This window comes from Eretmochelys imbricata, chromosome 10, assembly GCF_965152235.1.
Source record: "Eretmochelys imbricata isolate rEreImb1 chromosome 10, rEreImb1.hap1, whole genome shotgun sequence".
Taxonomy (NCBI): Eukaryota; Metazoa; Chordata; order Testudines; family Cheloniidae; genus Eretmochelys; species Eretmochelys imbricata.
Genome location: NC_135581.1, coordinates 3,004,448 through 3,029,953, shown reverse-complemented (window position 1 = coordinate 3,029,953; position 25,506 = coordinate 3,004,448). Strand labels below are relative to the sequence as shown.

The window sequence follows — 25,506 nt, the reverse complement described above, 5'->3', positions numbered from 1 at the left end:
AGTAATGGAAATAGTTAAAGGATTCTTCTAAGTAAAGGACCTTATCAAGAATAGTCCCCAAAATATGAGTGTGTTGGAGAAGGACTGCTTATGGCACTATAAAAACTATGTACGTCAAAGGAATGCAGTTTTTCTGCATTTTGATGACTCACCAACATTAAAAGGAGGCCCTTCAGAATGGTTTCTATTTAAAGATCAAAAAAGCATAACCAGTTCCATCTGCAGAAGTAATCTGCACAGATTCACGCCTTCAGTAAAGCACCTAAAAATGCCACGAGTGCTGAAAAATTAACATTTTCAGGAGGACAATACATTTTCTGACTTTGTGTCTAAACATAAATATAGCTTAAACTCTGTCTAGGAAAGATTAAAATTTGTTCTGCTCAGGTATCACACCCTTAAGCACACAGCAACTGGTTGTAAAATTACAAAGTGTATCAACTGTGGGCTTCCCCATAAATGGCAAACTGAGCTTCAAATTTTTCTTAATTACAAAGAATGCAGAATGAACTTGCTGCTATTTCTCTTCTTTTCTGTTTTGAGAACTGTCCTACACCCGAAGCCCTGATGAAGCTTTTTCCAATTAATGGATTTCCTTTCACGTAACCCCTCTTCAAGGTAGTTGAAAGCTTTCATGTACTGTTTGCTTGGCATCTACGGCCATTTAAACAAAAAATGAAACCAGCTTGCTGACCTGAAAGACTCACGTTTAGCTATGTGGTAACCTTGATAAAAGGAGGCTTTTTACTTTCATAAGCTAAGATGTAAACAGCCACTGTAAAATGCTGCACTGAAATTATGTACACCATTGCTTTCCATTTCCTGAATATTGCCATTAAAATTGATTCTCTCCGGAAACGATTCCAGTCTTAGACAAAGGAATCGTGCTCACCGAGGACACTGAGTGGCCTGGACGGCCATGTTTCAATAAAAAGAACAGGAGGACTTGCGGCACCTTAGAAACTAACAAATTTATCTGAGCATAAGTTTTTGTGGGCTACAGCCCACTTCATCGGACGCGTAGAATGGAACATATAGTAAGAAGATAGATTCATACAGAGAACATGAAAAGGTGGAGTAAGAGTCTAATTAAGATGAGCTATTATCAGCAGGAGAAAAAAAACTTTTGCAGTGATAATCAAGCTGGCCCATTTAGACAGTTGACAAGAAGGTGTGAGGATACTTAACATGGGGAAATAGATTCAATATGTGTAATGACCCAGCCACTCCCAGTCTCTATTCAAACCCAAGTTAATAGTATCTAGTTTGCATATCAATTCAAGCTCAGCAGTTTCTCATTGGAGCCACAAGTACTCCTGTTCTTTTTGTGGATACAGACTAACACGGCTGCTACTCTAAAACAGGTTTCAATAGTTGGTTTTCATATTTCTGCTACGTGCTATGTGCTTGAGTGCTTCATTTTTGCTGTGCCTCCTAAGATTAAGCTTATTATACCACTGCTTTCTTTCTTGACCTTCTAAGACGATTCCGAGATCGCAATGGTATAAGTAGTCATGGGTGCCTATTGAAGAATATTACCACATTTTTATTAATGGTCACTAAATCTTCAATATAAATTGACCACCTAAAAATCTTACTGGCTGAGTTAATCACATCTTTGCTTAAGAATTCCAGCATGATTAGAAACCACTATCACAAAAAGAGCAGGAAACAAAAGCACGAAGCAGTATTTTGTTCCGCAGAAGACTACGGAACTGAAGATGTCGTCACAGTGCTTGCTACAGTAACTACTATCCAGTTGCTGACAAAAGTGGATCTTACTGTCCTCGACATATAAAGGGGGAACAGACTTGGTAGTTCTTCCTATTCCTCCTCCAGGTCAATGAAGCTACTGAAAGACTCATCTTTGCTGGTAACACTGACTGTAACTTGGTTTATATATCTAGAGTGTAGATTAGCAAGTAGCATTTTTTCATTCAAGGTTCAAACACAGATACTTCCAACCTTGCCTCAAGAGAATTGGTTGGACAACATTGCGCTAACTGTAGGGAGAATGCACTATGGACACACATTAACATTTCTAATACGGCTGAAGGGTAGTCCCTGCCTGATTTGGAAAGGCACTAAATTTAATCAAGGCATATTTGAAGATGAATATTGCACTGAGCAAATTAGACAACTATTTCAAAATGTACCAAAGCCAAAACTTATGAGTTAACATAAAAAAAAGTAGAAAGCCTGTTTATAAAATGATCACTAACAAACTTGTAGGCAGTTTAGTCAGACAAGAGTTTTCCCCAAGAACGAGCAAACTCTTCCATCTGGGTGTAACTAGTCTGGTTTCTGAGCCTGGGAAAACTGCTTGCAAAAATTGTTGGCAACAAGTGACGGAGAGTTTGTCTTTATTTCACATTCATATTCTGTCTAACTAAGACAACAGATGATCCCTGCAAGCTCTCTCATGGCATATTTTAAAGTCCTTAATATAGCTAGATTTTTTTAAGCTTTACTTCAGATATTTTCTCATTAATATTGCCAAAAACTGTTGGATATTTCTGATCCAAAGATAAAGTAAACCCTCTAGTCCAGGAGAAAGCTGGACTATGTCAATTTAGCTTGTTTCAAGATTACCTGAGGTAGTTATACATACACCTCTATCACCATTTAAATTTTTTTAAATTGAAATTAATTTTCCCACTCTTGTAACTTCAACAGCTGAAGAGATTCTCAAATTTTAAAAAAGGAGCTTCTTTGTAGAGACCAAGCATGGAAAATTTCAGCCTCAAATGCAAGTCTTTTGGAAATTTAATCATATTAGAAAGATACTGTCAACCTGAAACCTAGTTATGTAAATAAGTTTGAATTGGTTTGGGCTATTACTGTAGCCGTGTTCCCCAGCCAACCTGTGTGGTTTAGCAATCACATTGTTCATAAAAAAGGTTTCTTCCCCTAGTTGCTGTGCGAAAGACCTACACATACAGGAGAAGCTGATTAAGAGCTAGCAAATGAATGAATAAAAGTGAAAAGAAAACTTTCATTGATCTGTCAATTATACCAGTCATTGGTAGTCTCTGTAAAAATAGTACCTAAAAATTCAGGCACAAATGCTACGTTTAAGTAGATGGTACAACTTTAAAAAAACTTGCACAAAAAAATTTCCATCACAACTCAAAGTATCACAGGTGCTATCAGCATGACAGTTAGGACAGCACTTACTGTGTGAACTGCAAGAAATAAACAGAACATGGGCTTATTTGGAATAATCCTTGGATTTCTGCAAGCAGAGTGGGCATTTATTGCAGCTTCTCTGAAACCCATATAAATTAACTCCTTCAGGAAGAAATATAGATGAACAAGGGGACAGGAAGAGGCCTTCCAAACAGTAATGTTCTCCCAGCTAGAAACAGCATGAGAGAGTCAACAAGAAAAGCAATTATATTACAAAAGTTTTTTTTTCTCCTGTTGATAGCAGCCCACCTTAACTGATGAGTCTCATTAGAGTTGGTATGGCAACATCCAGTTTTTCATGTTGTGTGTGTGTGTATAAAAATCCTACTGTATTTTCCACTGCATGCATCCAATGAAGTGGGTTTTAGCCCACGAAAGTTTATGCCCTAATAAATTTGTTAGTCTCTAAGTTGCCATAAATACTGCTCGTTCTTTTTGCTGATACAGACTAACACGGCTATCACTCTGAAACCTGAATTATATTCTTGTAAAGAATCATTTTTATACCGTAAATGAGTTTACTTAATACAAAGCTACAATTTCTTTGCTTCTAATCCAGCACTTGCTTTTTAGTGTACTTCAACTTTCAAATCCCCTTTTGTCTCATGTGGCTTAACAGTTCCTCTTCTCCTTAAGCTATATCATAGCTCGTCCAGTCTGAGGAAACAGAGCTACAGCCACCTAACTTCTGTCCTTGTAATTTGCTTCCACAGGCAGCATTCTATGAAGTCAAAAGGCTTGCTTAGTTCTTTATAATAAAGCATTTAAAGGCAGCACATTAACCGAGTTACAGTACCTGTAATAGATCTTCACTGAGGACTTCAGTTTTCTCAGCCCTGAAAGGAAAAAAAAACAGGAGAAATGTAAGCCTTGAATTAGAATAATTTGCACCTAAAAAGGTTTTTAGGTTAAGGGTAAAAAAACTTGCAGTACATTAACAGGAAAAATATTCAGAGCTAAGAATTGATCTCTTATGAAAAAGTTCTCCCATTTTAAAAAATACCACCCTGCGACAAGCTTATGAGCATTGTTATGATACACAGCACACTCAGTCAATGTGGTATGTACCATACTACATGCAAATTGCAGATCACTGCTGAGGAGCAATCTTTCACCACTTGTCCAACACCACAAATTAATGAGATTAACAAAGAAAGCTGCACATTCCTAAAGTTGAAAGCCTAACCCACTAATGCATCCATAGCTATCATTTCTGTACATTACCTGCCTAAAAACAAGAGTAATTCTAATGCAAGAAACATGGGAGGAGGGATAGCTCAGTGGTTTGAGCATTGGCCTGCTAAATCTAGGGTTGAGTTCAATCCTTGAGGGCGCCATTTAGGGATCTGGGGTAAAAATTGGGGATTGGTCCTGCTTTGAGCAGGGGGTTGGACTAGATGGCCTCCTGAAGTCCCTTCCAACCCTGATATTCTATGATTCTATGTAACAAACTGGAATCTCAGTACTTAGCCAGAAGACAAGCAGGAGTAAAACAAGTTCCAAGGATAATTTTAAAGAGCACTTCTGCTCCAAAAAAATGATCACAGAAACAGCATCATGGAGCTTCATGTTTATTGTCTCAGTGATTCCTGATCAGACCATGCGCCACTCCGTTTTCTCTTCCTCCCTAACTTAACACAGAAATTGACAGATAGACCAGTGGTCCACTCAGTCAAATACCCTGTCTGACAGGCTTTGTCAGGTGTTAGCCAATCCATTAAAAGACTTTTCCACATTAGAGTCTCAACATATGTTAAACTAACAACTTCCAATTTCTAGTCTTGACAAGGCCACAGTGGCCATTACCAGATGTTCAGATGAAGGTGCAAAATACACTGCTGGTAGACAATTACAGTATAACCTGCTCATGAGAAAACTCATGTCAGTGGTTGGCTAATGCTCTGAAGCAGGAGGGGCTAGTTCTCTTTATAAAACCTCTAACATAACTGACTATCATCATCAAAATGGGTCTTGCCCTTTTTTGAAATCTATTAATATCTTAGCCTGAATGATATTTTGTGGCGGTGAATTGCCACTACTGACTGTATAAAAACAATTTTGTCAATTTTAAATTGCCTTTGAGTTTGGTTCATGGCTATTGTTCTTGTATTCTGAGAAGAGGTAAATGAAGCACCCAATTTACTTTCTTTATACTACTCGTTATTTTGTAGAGCTACCATTTCCCCGGTTATTTATCTCCCCTGTGAATAGTCCCTTCTATTCCAGTCTTCATAAAGTAGTCTCTCAATGACTCATTTTTGCTATCCTTTTCTGGGCCCCTCCTTTTGCGGCTGTATTTGAGATAGGGTACTATAAATGAAACGTATTCTAGGTGAAGGCTTACCACAGATTTATATAACAGCCACTATGATGTGTTTAGTATTATTTTCTAAACCAATCCTTATGCATTAACTTTTATCAGCTGCTGCACATTGAGCCCATACTTTCATTGAGCTGTCCACAGTGACATCTAGATTTTTCCCGAATGGTCACAGTTAAATTTAGATCCCAGCATTGTGTACACGTAGTTCAAATTACCATACATTTGTCAACAATGAATCTCATTTGCTATAGAATCATGGGACTGGAAGGGACCTCAAGAAGTCATCTAGCCCAGTCCCCTATACTTACGTCAGGACTCATCTAGACCATGCCTGACAGGTGTTTGCCTAACCTGCTCTATAATGCTGCTCCTCTTTCACCTAGCTTTGTTAGGTCCCTCTGAAGTTCCTCAGTCTTCTGTAGTCATACCCAACCTAGTCTGTCACCTACATTTCACTTCACTGTTGATCCCTTTTAAACACTGGTTTCGATACAGGCCCACGGTGCACCCCAATATTAACATTTTGTCCTACTAAAAATGTATTCGTTCTTCTCCTGGTCTCTCCAAACCAGTTTGTAATCCAAAGCATTGCTTTACCTCTCACGCATAATTCCTTTAATCTCTTGTGAGGGACTTTGATCACATGGGAAACGTATCAGTTAACATGTGTTAAACTTTGAAAGGTATTTAATTTTAATTTCATGATAAGTTACCTGCCTTGGGCTATCAGTGATCCATAAAGTGTTGTAAATTGTTAAATATTTATTATCTGCTAATGCTCAAAACTGACAGACACCAACACTTAAATACTTTATAGTGGCAATGAAATGTGCAAAGGCTACAGCAAAATGATCACTCTGGCAAAGTTAAATATATATGAGATTTTCCTTGTAAATAAAGCATGACTGCTCTGCTTGATATATTCATCACTTCCTAGTAGTGAGTGATAAACTGGTAATACAAGACTAGGATCAGATAATCACAGATGAAAAATCCCATTGAAAACTACCAGGGAGAAATCCTTAGTGTAAGAAATGTGTTCCTTTAACTGGAGTGCTCTTAAAATGTGTTGACTGTACTTGCATTCCAAGCATGAACAGTAAAGAACATAAGAATGGCCTTACTGGGTCAGACCAATAGTCCATCTAGCCCAGGTCTGACAGTGGCTGGTGCCAGATGCTTCAGAGGGAATGACCAGAACAATTACTGAGTGATCCATCCCGGCATCTAGTACCAGCTTCTGGCTGTCAGAGGTTCAGGGACACCCAGAGAATGGGGTTGTATCCCTGACCATTTTGGCTAATAGGCATTGACAGACCTATCCTCCATGAACTTATCTAATTCTCTTTTGAAACTTCTTTGAAATTTTAGACTTCTATCATATCTGCCCTTAGTCATCTCTTTCCTTTCAATCCAAGTCTTTGTAATCCTTCATATGGAAGCTGTTCCATACACAATCATTTTTGCTGCCCTTCTCTGTACTTTTGCCAGTTCTAATATATCTTTTTTGAGATGGGGTGACCAGAATTGCATGCAGTATTCAAGGTGTGGATGTACCATGGATTTATAGTGGCTTTATTATATCTTCCATTTATCTATCCCCTTCCTAATGGTTCCTAACATTATTAGCTTTAACTGCTGCGGCACACTGAGATGTTTTCAAAGTGGTAACAGTTAATTTAGACCCCCATCAATTTGTATGTATAGTTGAGATTTTGTTTTCCAATATACATTACTCTGCGCTCACTATAATTGAATTTCATCTGCCATTTTGTTGCCCAGTTACCCAGTTTAGTAAGATCCCTTTGTAACTCTTTGCAGTCAGCTTTGGTCTTAACTTTGTTGAGTAATTTTGTATAATCTGCAAGTTTTCCTACCTCACACTTCACCCAGTTTTCAAGATCATTTAAGAATATGTTGAACTGCACAGGTCCCAGTACAGACCCTTGGGGGATCCTGCTATTGGCACCGCTCCACTATGAAAGCTGACAATTTATTCCTACCTTTTGTTTCCTACCTTTTCACCAGTTACTGATCCATGAAAGGACCCTCCCTCTTATCCCTTGACTGCTTATTTTTATTAAGAGCCTTTGGTGTTGGACTTCAACAAAGGCTTTCTGAAAATCCAAGTATACTACACCTACTGGATCACCATTGTCCACGTGTGTTGACTTCCTCAAAGAATTCTAATACATTAGTGAGGCATGATTTTCCTTTACAAAAGCCATGTAGACTCTTCCCCAACATCTGTGTGTTGATAATTCTGTTCTTTACTATAGTTTCAACCAATTTGCTTGGTAGCGAAGTTAGGCTTACTGGCTGTAACTGCCAGGATAGCTCCAGGAGCATTTTTTTTTTTTTTTTAAATTGGCAATTAGCTATCCTCCATTTATCTGGTACAGAGGCTGATTTAAGCAATAGTTTAAAATACCACAGTTAATTCTGCAATTTCATATTTGAGTTCCTTCAGAACTCCTGGATGAATATCATCAAGTCCTGGTGACTTGATATGTTTATTTTATCTATTTGCTCCAAAATCACCTTTATTAACACCTCAATCTGGGACGGTTCAGATTTGTCACTAAAAAAGAATGGCTTGGGTGTCGGAATCCTCTGAAGTGAAAACCAGTGCAAAGAATTCTCGCATTTCTGTAATGGCCTTGTCCTTCTTGAGTGCTGCTAAAATGTCCAGTGGCCCCACTGATTCTTTGGCAGGCTTCCTGCTCCTAATGTACTTTAAAAAATGTTTGCTGTTCGTTTTTGTATCTTTTGCCATTGCTCCTCAAATTTTTTGGGGGGGATGCGTAATTACATTTTTACACTTTACTGGCCAGAGTTTATGCTCTTTTCTATTTTCCTCAGTAGGATTTGACTTCCAATTTTTAGAAGTGGTCTTTTTGCCTCTAACCACCTTTTTTTTTTTTTACTCTGCTGTTTCTCATAGCATTTTTGTCTTTTTTCTTTTTTTTATAATGCGAGGGGTATACATTTAACTTGAGCCTCTGTTGTGGTGTTTTTAATATAGTTTCCATGCAGCTTGCAGGCATTTCACCCTTCTGACCCTTTTAATTTCCATTTAACCAGCTTCCTCATTTTTGTGTAGTTCCCCTTGTTGAAGCAATTACACTGTTGAGCTAGCAGACTTAGTAAAAAGCACACAGGACCACCGACTGTCACTGTGGGAACAAGGTTATGTAGACTACCGTAGATTTCTTACGGTAATGCATGATTTGAAACTCAGACCTCAAAAAAAAGGTCAAAACAATTCTGATATACCAAAGCAGAGTGCACTGCTAATTTAACAAACCTTTCTATTAATTAGATCAATAGAGATAAGGATTAAAAGGGAAAGGTTAACTGTTGCTCGGAAAACGCCTTTCTGAAGTTTCATAAGCAAAGCAGAATTTCACATTGCCATAAAGAACTTTAAAAGATTAACTTTTTGCTGTCAAGAGTATGAATATCCAGAATAGACACCTTGCAAGTTACCTTCACTGTTTTAAGATCTCTGTGCATCAGGAAAAAAGTTTCTCATTACACTCATAACTTCCTGTGTCTATTCTGGAGCAAATCTGGCAACTAGTTGAACATACATTTCTCAAAAATGAGCCAGAGAGCCGATTGCCCAGAACTTCCACAGGAGTGGGTAAGATTCACAAATCTCCTTGGATCATCTTTATTCTCTCGCTTTAAGTAGTTTTGTTCACTAAGAGAAAATATTTAGAAACCAAAACAATTTAATTGATCAGAGGCCTTCTGGTAAGAGTGTTCTCACATTATAATCAATATGCCTTTTATAAGGCTGCCAACTGGACCTTTAGTCCATGCAGTGACAGAGCATTTGGCTAAAAATAATCATGTATGCATCTCATCCCAGTCCCTCTGTGCACAGCATAAGTCTGTTAAAAGACAAAACATGAACAATTTAAGGCTCTGAACCTACATCTACTGAAGTCAGTTAGAACTTTGACATTTATTTTACTGGAAGCAGGAGTGAGCCCTTCAGCCAAGACGGACTTAAAAGAAAGCCAATCACTGAATTTCAGAGATATAGAATGATGCCTCTTGCATGAGCAAATCAGATGGAGCCATCAAGAGAAAGAATTTACACGTGACAGATGGAACTGCTGACTGTGATAATTTGGGCTTTGTAATATTTATGCATAGTAGAATACTAGAAAATAAAACAGGAGAGTTATTAACTTAAACCAAAGGGGATATGCTAAATACAGCAGCTGTTCATCACTGTACTCAAACCATGAAGCAACTGTACAATCTTTATGATAAGGCTAAGTCTTCCAGCTACTTCCTATTACTGAACAGTCACAAGCAAGTGGAACAGAGGGCTGAGCTGTCATAGATAACCATGCTTCCTCTTGCATTTTATGGCTTGTCTGTTCCAGTCCAGATTTTACATCCAATACCCAGCATCATGGGATTTACATACTTTTTTTGCCATCTGCTTCAGGAATTAGTGAAGAATTTAATTTAAAGTATGTTCAGTTCTTAACAGTGGTGAATCATGTAAGAGGGAACAGACATCTAATACAGCCATAGAATTATATCAGCTTGTTAGAGATTTTATAGAAATGTATTTAGATGTACACATTTTCATAGATGAGCAGGTTTAAGATTGTAACAGCATTCTGCATTCCTCTCTTTCAGCAATGAGTACCGCTAACAAGCAACTATGTCACCGGATACACTGGATGAGAGAAGACACCCTTTCACTCAACATTTTGTGCAAAGCTAATCAACACAACTTGCTAGCTACTAGCTTAGAAGTACCAAAAAAGAGGGTATGTGGTTGAAAACAGAGTTCACTGAGAGCAAATATAGGCAGAATTTAGCCCTAGTTTTGTAGGACCTATATACAAATGAACACATCTGATTTTACTGTAAGTGTATATAAATGATACATCCTTTTATTTTATCTAATACAGAGACATCACTACTCTGCCTGAAAATAAACACTTAGAAATAAAAAAGTTTAAGCTACAATGCAACCACTCTCCCAGACAAAGAGCGTTGTGTATGCTTTTTATATCAAAAGATGCCACAGTTGAGAAAGGTGTATAGACAATGAGCAAATTAGATGCAATGTATTTTTATATGAATAATTAAATGCCACAGTGACAGAGGTATAGTAATAACAAAAACACCTGAATGACTAAAACAAAGGACATGCTGTGGCTGTCTAGACAAGTGTCTGTCGCTTTTCAGTTTCAAGCACTTCCTCTAAAACTGATGGGAATACGTATGTCTACAATATACAGTGCTATTTTAAGCACATGTTGAAGACAGACTATAGTTAGCAACATTTCAGCTAAGAACTCTTCCTGCTAATATAACTATCACACCCCCAACTTTAAGCACTAAATTCCTTCTTTCTCTGTGAAGCTAGCCAGGAAGCATCCTTTGAAGCCATGTACTTCATGATAATCTAGGACTTGTCTAGACAAGAATTTAAGATCTGAGAGCACATTAGCAAACATGAAAACAATGTGTTTTAGATGTCAAAGTATAAACCAATCACTGGCTTTAACACATGGTGAATTGGCTGATCTAGAACAGGGGATGGCCTAGGCTTTAAATCAATCAACTCTGTAGAACGCAGAAAATATTAACAGTGTAAATATTATGTAAACACAAAAGGACAGCGGGCTTTATGAAACAAGAAAGTCTCCAGAGTGTTAAAAATAATCCTCTTTAAATTACAAGATGGACCCAAGCTAGACTGCTGTAAACTGGCACCACACTTTGCTAAAGCTTGGGGTTGTTGAGAGCACAAGTAGCGGTGGTGTCAATTTGGGCCTCCAATCGAAGTGTTGTCATGATCCTGATCTGACCAGCAAAGTCATTCACCACATTCACTCTGTTTTAGTTCAACATAACATCTGTTAACTGTCAATATCTAGGCTTACAAGGATTGATCCAATATCAATGGACTGCAGTTGCACACAGGATCGTACTTTTTTAACCATCATTTAGCAGCTCAAGGTAAGGCTTAAAGTATTATCTATTGCATTTTAAAAAGACCTAAGAGTATACTTTAGATAGAGGTTAGGTGCAAAAGTTGCTTCATTTGTTGCACCTCCACGTGATGAGGTGGGTGTCATGATGTCTCTTGCTCCAGCACAGCTTTAACATTATGAGAAGAGGTAACACACTAAGATTTTGCAGAGTTGCTTTTATGATTTTTTTTATAGGAATCAAGACATATGGTACTAGACTGATCAGTGCTCCGTTGCCATATGGGCAACTCTTGGGTTACTAATTAGAAAGATTTCAATTACATTCTACTTGAAAGATCTTAATGGTAGAGCTGGAGAAAACTATTTTTCTTCAGGTAGGTTGTGTTACAAGCCAAGGGAAATCCTTTTTAAAAAAAACAAAAACCACTTTGTACAAAAGCCATATTCTGCAATGTGTACAGTTTCTGATAAAAACCACACATTTACTGCACCAGAAGCAGACTGAATAGGTGCAGTTATTACATTTAATTACATGCCCATTTGCAATGACAGCGTTTGTGTGCAATTCTAAAAAAATGGGCCCTGTACTGCATATTAAAATTAAGGACCTTGTAGTTTTGAAGTTTGTTATTTTGGAAAGAAAGACTACTTTGGAAAGACAGTAATGGTCTTTGTTCAGTGTCTGTTCAGCATCTAGTACAACAGTGTCCTCGTCCCTGACTGGGTCTCTCAGGTGCTACAATAATAGAAATAAGGTCAGATTCCTTAAGGGTGTAAGCTAGTATTGTTCCAGAAGTCAGATGTTAACAGTGGTTGATAAAATCATCATGGATTAATAAATGCATAGCTTACTGTTATCCACTGCATGAGGGTGTGGTGGATGGAGACTGGCATTCTTAATTCTTCCTACAGCCACTGGGAAAGATTAAGGAACTCTGCCACTAGCTGAGCAGCATGCAAGAATAGCTCCTCTGCACTCTTACCTCTTGACTCGTATAAGATCCCACCACATCTTAAAACAATCAAGGGGTTTTTCAACCAAATTTTTGTGGGCCTATATCAGTAAACAAGTGTTTTTTTGGCCTGATCCCCTTAGGTTAAAAGGGCTATTAACTTTGTATCAGACTCATTCCATGAAATGACAGCATAAATCTGACAATGAAGGAGTGTTCTGCTGGAGTAGATTAACAATTGCAACTAAGAATCTTTTAAAAAACATTCCCAGATGCTTTAGAAAAAATATGTACAGACTAGGGAAAAACTAGCTGGGTTTAACCAAGGTGTTCAGCGTAATAAACCAAATCTGCAGCTTCATATACAAATTCCTCCAGCAGTACCTGCTTATTTATACCCATAGCAGGATCTTGAATCTGGGTTCCCAAACTAAAAATTCCTAAACTACATCCTCTATGGTAGTTTCACAATTTAAGAGTTCAACTGAATGTAGACAAAACAGTTAAATACTGGGAATGTAACATGAAGTCTCTCTCCAAACTATGACTAATTGACAAAGCATGCCCTTTCTCCAGCTCCTCCTATGTACTAGGAGGCTCAAAACATTCCAGGTTTATGACTGGATCTGTTGTGTGAACTTCTGGTATACAAAACCTACTGGCATGTGTCTTGGAAACAGAAGATCTGTTTAAACTAAGGATTTTCCCTGACACATTCTGTAACAAAGATAATGCTTACGTAAGAATAAAAAAAAAGACTGTTAGAAATTATTAGTAGACTGTAATTACAGAGAGTGGAAGCCCTGCACACACCAAGGTCCTTCTCAAATGTTACATTCCTTTCTACAACAGAAACGGTAATCTGATAGCTCATCTGTTCACACGGTTTAGATATAAAATAGCTGATTAATTGGCAACACTCCACTGAAAGAGTAAGATTTGGACCTGCGGGAAAAGGAGGATTCTGGGAACTGAAGGCAAAGTTGCAGGATACAGGACAAAGGGCACAATTTATTGATAGCTGTTCTGGAGGAGTACAAGTGTTCCTGTTTTCTCAATAACCACTAAGGGTTCCACAATTACCCAAATCTCAATTACCTGTGTTCCCAGTAAAAAGGAAGAATTTACACTAAATTTTAAAAGGCTGGTTTAGAAAGCCAAAGAAACCTGAACATAATTGTTTGTCAAGTATTTTTGAACATCCATAAGAAATATACCAGTTTCACCAGGAATATCACAAGCAGATGCAGAATTCCTGTAAATATATGATGGTACATAAAACATCTTGAAAGGCAATAAGGATTAACTATCACTGTTCTAATGTTAAACCTGGGAAATAGTCTCCCCAACTTCTTAGGACAGAAGAACCCAATGCACAGCTACAGACTAGGGACCGAATGGCTAGGCAGCAGTTCTGCGGAAAAGGACCTAGGGGTGACAGTGGACGAGAAGCTGGATATGAGTCAGCAGTGTGCCCTTGTTGCCAAGAAGGCCAATGGCATTTTGGGATGTATAAGTAGGGGCATAGCCAGCAGATCGAGGGACGTGATCGTCCCCCTCTATTTGACATTGGTGAGGCCTCATCTGGAGTACTGTGTCCAGTTTTGGGCCCCACACTACAAGAAGGATGTGGATAAATTGGAGAGAGTCCAGTGAAGGGCAACAAAAATGATTAGGGGTCTGGAACATATGACTTATGAGGAGAGGCTGAGGGAACTGGGATTGTTTATTCTGCAGAAGAGAAGAATGAGGGGGGATTTGATAGCTGCTTTCAACTACCTGAGAGGTGGTTCCAGAGAGGATGGTTCTAGACTATTCTCAGTGGTAGAAGAGGACAGGACAAGGAGTAATGGTCTCAAGTTGCAGTGGGGGAGGTTTAGGTTGGATATTAGGAAAAACTTTTTCACTAGGAGGGTGGTGAAACACTGGAATGCGTTACCTAGGGAGGTGGTAGAATCTCCTTCCTTAGAAGTTTTTAAGGTCAGGCTTGACAAAGCCCTGGCTGGGATGATTTAATTGGGGATTGGTCCTGCTTTGAGCAGGGGGTTGGACTAGATGACCTCCTGAGGTCCCTTCCAACCCTGATATTCTATGACTTGTTCAAAACCAGCCAAAAATACTATGGTGAAATCATCATCTCCTTCTGAATACTACAGAACTTTAATATTTCAAGTCACACAGTATGACATGCAGTCTCAATTGGCATGTTAACATTTAGGCAGTCATTTATAAAGACAGTAATTAAATTGGATGTTTAAGGTGGAATATATAATTCCAGATTATAAAGAGACATTAGGAAATTATATATTTTGGTCCACAGTTAGGACAATTACCCACTTCTGTGTCAAGACCACTAACCATGTAAGAACGCAAGAATTTCTTAATGGTTATTTTAAAACTTTTTAGGTTAGTCATCCCACCATGTTTGTTTATTTTTTTACTGCATGTTCCAGTACCACTCCCCTAGTTACATGGGTTATGTAATCATATCCACTGTATTCATCTTTCCTCCTTTCTGGAAGCACTCTTCAGCCCAATAAACCTTTGGGACATAATATACAAACATATGCTGCTCCTCTCTTGTCTCGGTAGGCAGTGGGGAAAGTAGCAGCTCACAGCTACACTTTCACTTTAAAACCATCCTTTGTCTTCTACTTTCAGTGAGCAGTTCTGCTTCATGTACCATGGCCAGGGTCACTTATACTTTCCGAACAGTAGATCGGGAGCAAGAATTCGGGAGCTAGGAATTTTCGTCTTTGATGCAGAAAAACTGATTAGCCAAATCTGGAGAACTGAAGGAGAGATTAAGGGTATATCTACATACCTTAGAAAACCCATAGGAGGAAGTCTCAGAGCATGGGGTCAAGTGACTCAGGCTCATGCTACAGGACTAAAAATAACAATGTAGACGTTCCCACTCTGGCTGGAGCACTGCTCTGACACTCTGGGAAAGGGGTAAGCCCAGGCAGCAATGCCTACACTGCCAGTTGTAGCCCTGCAGTGTGACCTCAAGTCAGTTGACCAAGGCTCTGAGACTCGCTGTTGCAGAGTCTCTCTCTCTGTGCTTTGTTGTTTTTTTTTCAGTGTAGACATATCCTAAGCCTCAGTTTGGCAACACTTTGGAGAGGCCACTGGCTTCAGAGAAAGTCACAAGTCCTGTCCAACCAGCACAGTAAGGATTCTGTGATCATAGATGAGCTAAAAAGTAGGTCAAGAGTTACAAAACAAGAAGCTTAACGCCTTTTAAAAGCTGGTAAGGAAGCAACAAGAGCAATCCTAAAACAAAAAGTGCTGTAAAAAGAACTTGGACACTCAGTAGAGGCAACTCCCATCTTTTCATGTACTATTTATAAATATACCTGCTACTGTATTTTCCACTCCATGCATCTGATGAAGTGGGTTCTAGCCCATGAAAGCTTATGCCCAAATAAATTTGTTAGTCTCTAAGGTGCCACAAGGACTCCTAGCTGTTTTTACTAGAAAAAAAGCAACTCAGTGCAAATGTAAAACTGGTTCCAAATCTTTATTCACACTGTATATGGGACCTTAACTGCTGGTATAATAGATGCCTATGGGAATAGTTTGCTTCATGATGAAATGACAAGTCTGAGCTCCTAAACTCTGACAAGATTATAGCAGAGGCAAAGTTATCCATGAAAACATGACACAAGACTTAAGTTTTTCCTGCCATTTAATTTTCCTTAACTAAATGAAACCTAGTTGTTTGCTACCCAAGAGAAGCCAGATGGGTAGCTTTTGGCAAGCTAACATTTCAGAGCACCTTCACATAGGGCTGTGTTGCCAGTACATCCTGCTCATTTTCTATAGTACAATAGGCAGGATTTGCTGCCAGGAAAAATGGAAAATTAGCAGCTCTGTTCAAAAACAAAGTATTCAGAATTAAAGAAGTTAGTTTCCCATAAGAGTCTTGTTTTTCTAAAGCTAACTGGAAATTCTCCATAAAATGTAACTTGACAGACATTTGACATTTATTGATTAATATTTTTTCACCCAATCTACACTGTACTAAGATCCAAAGCATCTTAGTGACTAGACTTTAGCTCTTTCCTATCACTTCAACTATATATGCTAGTCTGAAGCTCCAGGTCTTAATTTAAAAGTCTTAACATGTCTGATAAGAGAAAAATGCCCAAAGGGGAAAAACATGATGTTGTGGAACACCACCAAAGCAAATGGTCCCCAACTCAGTTTCAGATTTCTGGCTGACCTTAGTGGAAATAAAACTAAATAATGTGATATTTTCTAAAAAGTAGTGCCAAAGTTCAGGAAGAGTTGGCTACTTTAGGTACCATTAACTGTGCAGTTAATTAAACAGAAATAGCTATAACTTCTATCTCTAGACAGATAGAACACATTATGCAAACTTTTAATACAAATTTACCATAAAGAAAACAGTTAAACTTTCATTGGCCTTTTTTAACCACTGGAGATAATATGGGGGAGTAGACGAACTCCAGAATCATCATGGATGTGACAAAATATTATTTGTTTTTTCCCTCTTTCCTTTTATCCATTCAGCTCTCAATTGCTTTTTAAAAATTGGTAAGTTATCCTAGTTATTCTCAACACAACTTAAAAGTTTTATTACTGAAGTGATAACCCACACTTCCCTTACTGTTTTATCTCCTATTAGTGTGAGCTGGAAGAATATATTGTTAGCATTCACAAGTTCTGTACTTATCTACTTCTATAAACAAACAGTTTGGGGCTTTTGAACTTGTGGTTTGCTTGCGGACCTGATAACACCAAAAACATATGCTGTCCAAGCAGCAAGAAAACTTAGCTTTTCCTTAAGGGCCCAATCCTGGTTCCACTAACATTATGGGAATCTGCCTATTGACTTTAATGGGAGTGAGTACGTAAGTGCTATGAAGTTGTTGGATAGGGAGAGGAAGAAGAGGTTGTAGCAAGTTTTATGAAGTGCATTTGTTGCTTTTAGTTTTGTATTCTTTTAAGAAACAGGACTTTTATATAAAAAGTGTTAAGTCTATGGGGTAGTAGAAAAATATTTTCTACAATTTGTTCCTGCCTTTGGAATTATATAACAATGGTCATTCTTCAGAGCCATTTTAATGTAGGGAAATTAGTTTCTCCTTTTGGCAATCTGTGCCAGCATTCAGCTTTCTGGACACAGCAAGATCTGTTGCAGGAGTTTGATTTTACTGGCATAGCATTTTGAACACAAGCCGAAACAGAACACTGTTTCTCTCACCATTTAAACCAAATCCACCTTCTTACTCAACTACTCTGCTCTCTGTAGTCTCATCTGCTTTGGTGTCAAAAGTAGTTTTTACTATTTTACTTCTGTTCCACTGATGTCCGTGCAGCTCAGAGACTCAGCTTTGTCATGCAATTCTGTTCTGACTGCAGAATTATACACAATGCAAGAGTCAGCAAGATACCAGTTTCGCTTTCAGGACACCTCCCTGAGTCTGCAGGGCTTACAGTCAGAGAAAGCCTTTTTCTCGTTTTCACATTGACTGAGCAGATTTGATCTGGAAGTGACTGACAAGTAAACATGGAACTTCAATGCCCCCTCCTCTCCACTTATAGATAATTTCCGGACTAGAAACACAATAAAGTATAGAAATCTGGGAGTATGCACACATGGACAGTCAGTAGTTGAGAGGATAAGTAGGAAATAGTTTCTTATGGCAAATGCTGTTGCTCATATGATCTTCCCAACTTCTCATTTTGTCTCATTCAGCCTTATTATCAAGTGCATTTAGTGAGAAATTGCTGAGAAGGCCCTTTCTCAACTTCAGCTTATTTTATTTGTGAAGACAGCTTCACTTGCTCTTCTGCCCAACAGGGAACAAGCTGCGTGTTTAATGCCTGAGAGGCGCAAAGGAAGCCCAGCAAATTATTCAAAAATTAGCTCTTTGTATGACACCTGTTGCTTTACATAGAGTTGATTTCAATCTTCCTTGACTGGGAGAGAGGACATAGGATATGGATGACTTGTGGAGAATGCTGGCAGGAATGGCAAAGGGGAAGATCTCCAAAATCTCTGCACAGATTTCTCATAGCATACTTCAGTTTAGACTGTTCTGCATTCTAGGTTTTGTACATGATACATTATGAACAAGATTAATATTTAATCCCGATCTGAGGAGAAGTGTGCAATTACACACTACATTTAGAAAGCTAAACACACATGTACTAGGTACATTTGACACTCAACACAAAACTGCTAAGTTATTTGAAAAATTTTATTTTATTTGAGACATGGTAGAATGAAATATTTTTTCATCAGAAATCAAGACATGAATCTATGCTCTCACTTAACCAGAACAGCATAGACTCTAAAACTTACATGAAGTGCAGAATAGCACAGCACAAAAAGTCCTAGACCAAGTCATATAGTGTGATAATTTCTTTTTGATTTCAGAGTGGTAACTTTGTTATTTTGACATTTTCAAACACCACAATTCTAGCATGGGATTTCCCATACATCCTTATCTATACACACACACACACACACACACACACACACCTCTTGATGAGAGCACTTGAACTTTTCAAAAGTGGAATGAAATGTTTTCTTCTTTCATAATTATACGTGGAAAAAGCTAAGGTGGCCTCCTCATTAAGGTTATATTTAAATTCAGCTTCCAATAGGTTTTGGCGAAGTTCTAATATTCAATTTTCGCAGGTTTAATTTTCAAGTCAAATAGGAGGCAGCACTATTACTTCCACAGAGTACGGAAGGAATAGCCCAACAAGGGATGTTAGAAATCTAATCCTTCTGGTCAATTCACATTCTCCAACTCAGGAGACAATTTGGGGGCCAGATTACATTAGACTGTAAACTCTGCAGGGAAGGGACAACGTCCTCCTGTGAGACAACACCAAACTCAATGAAGCCCTAATTCTGAGGTGGCGTTACCACAATACAAACGACCAATAACAGAGTGTGCACAGTAGGAGGTAACATTTCCAGAGTGCATTTCTCTTCTACTTTTTCTTTTAAAAAAAGCTTACAAGAATTCAGAAGAGATTAGGTACTATTTTCCAAATATTTTAGCAATGATTAGGGATTGGGGTGTTCTGAAATCCCAGCACAGCCATTTATTTTCAGTGTTTTCATAGTCAGGTCGATAGCAAGTTAATATCCATACAATTTGGTTCTTTGTCCATGCCCAGACAGCATCAGCCATACCACTAAAACCAAGCCATCCATGATTATATGTACACAAAACACCACCATGTATTTAACAATCAAATACAAGGTGGTGGTGTTCCACAGAGCAGAGCAGGCAAGAGTTTCCAACTATCACTTTATTTATTTATTTTTAAGGTGGGCGGATGGTAAGGTGCCAATCCTGTGCTCGATACCTACCACAGCAACCCTCCTATTCCGAGGGTAGGCAAGCCATTACTGGCAGATGCCAATGATGCAGCCCAAGAGGTGGGGTTAGTCCTTAGGCCCTGACAATCCAGCTCCATCTTGAATGGCCTGCCCCATTTTAAACAAACTAGTTTCCTACTGTGAATGAATTTTAGATAGTTTACTGCACAAACTATAAATAAGTCATTTCCATCTCCACCTCTTTATTGAGGGTTTTGCATTCATCACCAGATGAAAGCATTAACTCAAACTTTAGACATTAGTTACAATAAATACTGTAATTCTGGAACAGATACTGCATGAATTCACCTGAACAACTCTTCCTGGGTTAAGAACCAGTTTGGATGACAGCTTGCAGTTCACAGCATTCAGGTCAAAGGAGTTTGCTCTGGAACAGCAGCTTTTCTGGTTCCAGAACGGGTTTAATACCCAACCCCTCAGGAAAGTTGATTTAATTATCTGATGGGTGCCATTTTTAAGAGCACAAGATGTTTCACTTATCAAGAACTACAGTTTTAGAAGCTTATGAAGAAACAAAAGCTTGCTGATATAGTCACAAACAATAGTTAAGAACTTCAATTCTCATCTTCTCTCTCTTGCTCCATTGAGCTCTTCCAGTGAACTCTGCTCAAAGGTATGGCCAGTTTTCCAGTTTTAAGTTAAATCTGTTTATTCAGTTTAGTTTTAAACAACCATTACATACTAAGCCAGATATAATTCCCACCACACAACTTTGACAGGATGAAGTTATTCTAATCAAAGGCATCCCAACAAGTTCCACAAATAATCCACTTTCCTTCCAGGATGATTGTTTCCTCACAGGCAGAGGGAAACCCAAGGCAGACTGTTCATATTAGCAGATCTGGAATGCCGTAGTAAACTAAATAGATCCAAGCCCTCTCCCAAGTGAGTCGAGACTTCGCTATTAAGGAACAACTGCAGTTCAGGCCAAATCCTAATTCAGAGTCTTTGTAAGGCACAAGTTACTGTAATGAGGTCCTGTACTAGAACTTCAAAACCCTCTTTGCAAAATACATGCTGATAGACATTTAAATACTTAACTATGGGCATTCAGTTTAGTTTAAAATAACCTTTAAGCCACTTTGTGTGCTCAGGTATCAATGGGCAGGATAAGCATCTAGACAGTGGCTGATTTTACATGCCACATGTATTACAAATTCTGTACTCAATGTTGACAGATACAGACTGAACACCAATATCAAACTTCGTTGCTTTAATGATGAGTTAAAGGCAAACCTTTTATACATCGCACAATTTCAGGTCTATGAATGCAGAATAAGTTCCTTGTTAGAGGAAATTACCACACGGACATTTCAAAGAGAAATTGTGTTTTTTGCCTTGAGCCTGAATTGGATTTCAATTTCAGATATGAACAAAAAAAATCAGAAGCAATTAGTAACTCTAAGCTTCTACTGCATTTTCTGCATATTATACTGACTTAGAAACTTGTCCACTGTCAAGTTGTATATTTATGGCAGCTATACTGTACTTCATTATACAATTAAATAACTTGCTGGAATGTTTTAGCTAGTAGGGCTTTAGTGACCCATTTTCCTGTATTTGTTACGTCTCCCCAATAAACAAAGTTAGAAGTTTATTTTAAATGAGTGTAAGAGCCCCAAAATAAGTACTTCCACTGACTATAAGAAGTGCACTCCCATCGTTCATGGTTAGGAATGCAAAAAAAGTTCTGTTCACTGAAGATATTAAGTGCTGTGAGGGGGGAAAAATGTCAAACATTTAACTCTGGTCAAGATGGAGTCCAGCATCTATTTTTTTAAGCAGTGCAACTGAACACAAGAGTGACATTAAGTCAGTAATTAATGTTCTTAGATAACAGAATGAGTCAGAAGTTCCCTACATGTGAGGCTGGCCAGCTTTTAGTTCTGGAAAAGAGCCAATTCCCTCGCTAAATCACCTGGTGACCTGGGAGTTCCCTTGTGTTGTCACAAAAGAAAACAGGCCCCCTTAGATTTCTAAACTTTATTTTTTCCTGCCCTTGTCACCAAGAAATAGGTAGGCAGCGTACAATTTAACGTAGTTTAAAGCTCCATAATCTGTGTAACTGCAATTGCCGTACTGCTACATATTGGAAGAACACCTTAGCTCTTGTTATATATCATGAGACGTTGAAAACAGTAAGATGTTTAGTATATATAACCATTAAAAACATATGTTTAAAATACCACTGTCTCATTGCTTAGTTTTAGATGCAGGCACACAATATTAATAGCATATGCTTGTGATAAAACAGGACAACCATGTAAGTAGAATTCACAAAGCATGTTGAGCTAATTAAAAGCATTTAGACTTTTTTTTTTTTTGCATTGGCAAGACTGAAGTCTTGCATCTCAGTCACATGATCTTCCCAGAATTGAGAGAGAGATATTTTAAGCAGAAAATGCACATCTGGCCACAGAGATAGATGGTTTACATAACTTTAAAATGTCCCTCCCTAAAAAAAAGGCATGACATTTACAGATTCAAGCATTCAAGTTTACAGATTCAAACATGACAGTTATTACTATAGAGGAGAAACACAGCAAACATGATACCAAATAAGCCCATTTATAACCTTTGATAGTAGAGGTAGACATTCTGATATGGCATCCAAATGGCACCGCAGTAGCATTTAATATCTGAACCTAGATGTTTGGTGCTCTAGAACGACATCAGGGCTAAAAACAGATGCAAGTTCTATGCAGACAAGGCCATGGAGAAAGAAGGCAGCAGTTTGTAAGGAGAGGCAGAACTGTGGATAACAAAAATTGAGCAAAGCAAATTAAACAAGGAAAAAGGGACAGAAAGAGGCAGGAGTGAGAAAGCGGGCAAAAACCAGAAGTGACGCAGCAACAGTCAAGGCGTGACAGTAGGGAAAATGGGGGCTCACGTATTATAGAACCAGAGAGCGCAAGCCATACTTATAGGCTGGGACACATTATCCAGGGAAGCAGTGACTCTGGAAAAAAGGTTTGGGGGGTCATAGTGGATAATCAGCTGAACGTGAGCTCCCAATGTGATGCTATGGCCAAAAGAGCTACTGCAATCCTGGAGTGCATAAACAGCAACCTTGAGTAAGCATAGAGCTTAGTTTACCCTCTTCATTTGGTACTGGTGCGACTGCTGCTGGAATACTGTGTCCGGTTCTGGCATCCACAATTCAAAAAGAATGTTGATAAATTGGAGAGGGTTCAGAGAAGAGCCATGAGAATGCGTAGAAAAAACAACAGTGAAAGACTCGAGGACCTCAATCGGTTTAGCTTAGCAAAGAGATGGTTAAGGGCTCAATTACAGTCTATAAGTATTTACATGGAGAACAAATATTTAATAATGGGCTCTTCCCTCTAACAGAGAAAGGTATAATATGATCCAAACAGCTGGAAAGCTTGAAGCTAGACAAATTCGGACTGGAAACAAGGTGTATATTTTCAGCAGTGAATAATTAACCATTGGAATAGTTTACCCAGGGTTGTGGTGGATTCTCCAACACTCATTTTTAAATCAAGCTTGGATGTTTTTCTAAAAGATCTGCTTTAGGAATAGGTCAGACTACAACAGTTCCTTCTGGTCTTGAAATCACTGATGCCAATGAAAAACACTGGGAATTGAGGGTTTAGTTAAAAGCTCAATCTTTGCACATTCAGGTCTCACACCGGTTTCCTGAGAGAGACACGCCTGTGTAAGAATTAAAAATTGGGCACAAAAGTTTTCCTAATAACTGTTAAACAGGTCCCCACCTGGGCTGGACTCTCCTCTCCAATAACTAACCTTCATCTGAGATTGCTCATCTGAGTACTGTGTTTTGCGTCACTGGACACTCAAGTCTGTTTTTATGTTACTTAGCTACCGTGTATACAGAAACCATGTTAATGTGTAGAACATGCAGAGTAATGCTATTACCATCCTGGCATGTGTCATGCACAGTATGTTTTTGCTATTCAAGCATGAATCTGGAAATTAACTCTTTATTACTAAGCATCTGAGAATGAATTATGGAGCTCTGAGTAAAAGTCTAATTCAGGGTTACTAGCCTCATACTATAGCTTTTGTTTTGACATTTTAGCATGTTTAGAAGTTGGCTGTTACAGTGCACTAGCATTGCATTAGATTTAAAAATACATCAGACTTCTGTTCCACAGTGTTCTTTTCACATAAGGACACTGCATTAAGACCACTGGTTCTGTATGCCAGGTCAGTTTCTGGCTAGACTTAAACCAGCTTGTTAGAAATATGATCCAGTAACATAGTGCCTCATCAATTTTTGCTTTTAACAGAAATGGGAAAGAAGCTTCTTCCATGGTCTCAGGTTTACATATTACTGTTTTCTCTTCATCTGAAGCTACATGAATACTTTAGAACAATTTAAATAGGGGGAAAAAACCTTAGAATTATTCCACCGCTACAGGATCTTTTGAGGTATTAATTTATCAAGCTTCAAAATATTTGCTTGGATTATAATCCAAGCAGAGGTATGAAGCTATACTACTTCAACCCAGGTGTTTCCGACTTTAAGTGCAGCAACAGATATTGTAGATGGAGATATGTAAGAGTAATGAGGTGGTCTGGACCCATCCAAGGAATTTATACTTTCCAGTATAATGGTCAATTTTACAAAATAAGACCTGAACCATTAGCCGCGTGAATTTTACATGCACAGATCTTGCTGAAGAGGTCATCTGCAGACAGACACACAAACCACATGTTTGATCAAGGGAAATACACGAAAACAATGATTGCCCTTCATATCATATATGTTTGAAGTGTTAGTGGTCTGGTACCATCTAAAACCAAGTTTGATTTTTTTTGTACATTTTACAAGTATGTTAAAGTGGTTTACAAACCACATGTGCTGTTTCCAGTTTGTACCCGTCCTTGTCACTTCGCAGTGTAATTAACTTAAGAAGAAAACAATTTATGCAAAGGGGAAAAGCCTCCACCTCACTTAAGCGGAGAAGTTGTGGCCTCACCCAGCTGGGTTATTTAAAAAGGGCTACATTTCCCGTGGGACTGTGAAAGAGCAAGGTGCACTGTGACGTGCTTTTTTAGGGAAAGGAATGTTTCACAAGTTTGAAAAGGTAACGTAAGCCTTAAAAACAAATACTTAATGGTTATTTTACCCAAGTCATTAGTGAAAATAATTCACCCTATAAAACAGTGCCTCAAACAGACATTTGAAAATCTCCGTGGTCTTACTTGTGCTGCATTAAGTGGCGGTTTACACATGGTAATGCTAGTAAACATCAAGTGTGACCTTGCTTCCAGAAGTCTTGGTAACTACAGAAATGAAAAACAAACAATCCGCTATCAAGCACGCCTTAAGACAATGAGCCAGATGCAGAGAGGAATGATTTATTGAAACCAGTTAGTAAGCCATCCCAACAAGTTTTGGACAACTTCATTATAATCCAGTAGAGTAGATTTACTGTGGCTCACTGTATTAATTTGTATAAGACTAGAGTAACTCCTAGAGGCCTCAGAGATCAAGACTCCGTTATGTGCCATATAGCTATAGTTACATAGTACTTAAGAGAATGTGGCCCCAATTCCCAAATGGGGTATCTAGATTCTACTGCAATATGAAAAACAGTGAGTCACTGATTTTAACCAATAATGAAACCTTGCTTCCAGAAGTTACATACAACTTTAAAGTGTCCTACAAACAAAGTCTTTATT

General features: G+C 38.3%; 2 protein-coding genes across 6 annotated transcripts in view; one reads left to right on the top strand and one right to left on the bottom strand.

Annotated features, from left to right (window-relative positions):
* The window catches only part of TEX47 (testis expressed 47), a 51,406-nt gene extending 41,012 nt beyond the window's left edge, over positions 1 to 10,394 (top strand). The window contains exon 7 of the mRNA XM_077829249.1: positions 10,178 to 10,394. Within this exon, the coding sequence (XP_077685375.1) occupies positions 10,178 to 10,323 (146 nt within the window). The 3' untranslated portion in view covers positions 10,324 to 10,394. The remainder of the gene's footprint in view (positions 1 to 10,177) is intronic.
* ARHGAP17 (Rho GTPase activating protein 17) overlaps positions 1 to 25,506 on the bottom strand; it is a 65,819-nt gene that overhangs the window by 27,049 nt on the left and 13,264 nt on the right. For 4 of the 5 annotated variants that reach the window (XR_013347405.1, XM_077829245.1, XM_077829243.1 and 1 more), the window contains exon 2: positions 3,986 to 4,025. Coding sequence is in view for 4 of the 5 variants with exons in the window: in XM_077829245.1 (XP_077685371.1) it covers positions 3,986 to 4,025 (40 nt within the window). In the remaining variant the exon portion in view is untranslated. Of the gene's footprint in view, positions 1 to 3,985; positions 4,026 to 25,026; positions 25,053 to 25,506 lie in introns of those variants that run through there. The other variant, XM_077829244.1, reaches the window with a different exon arrangement.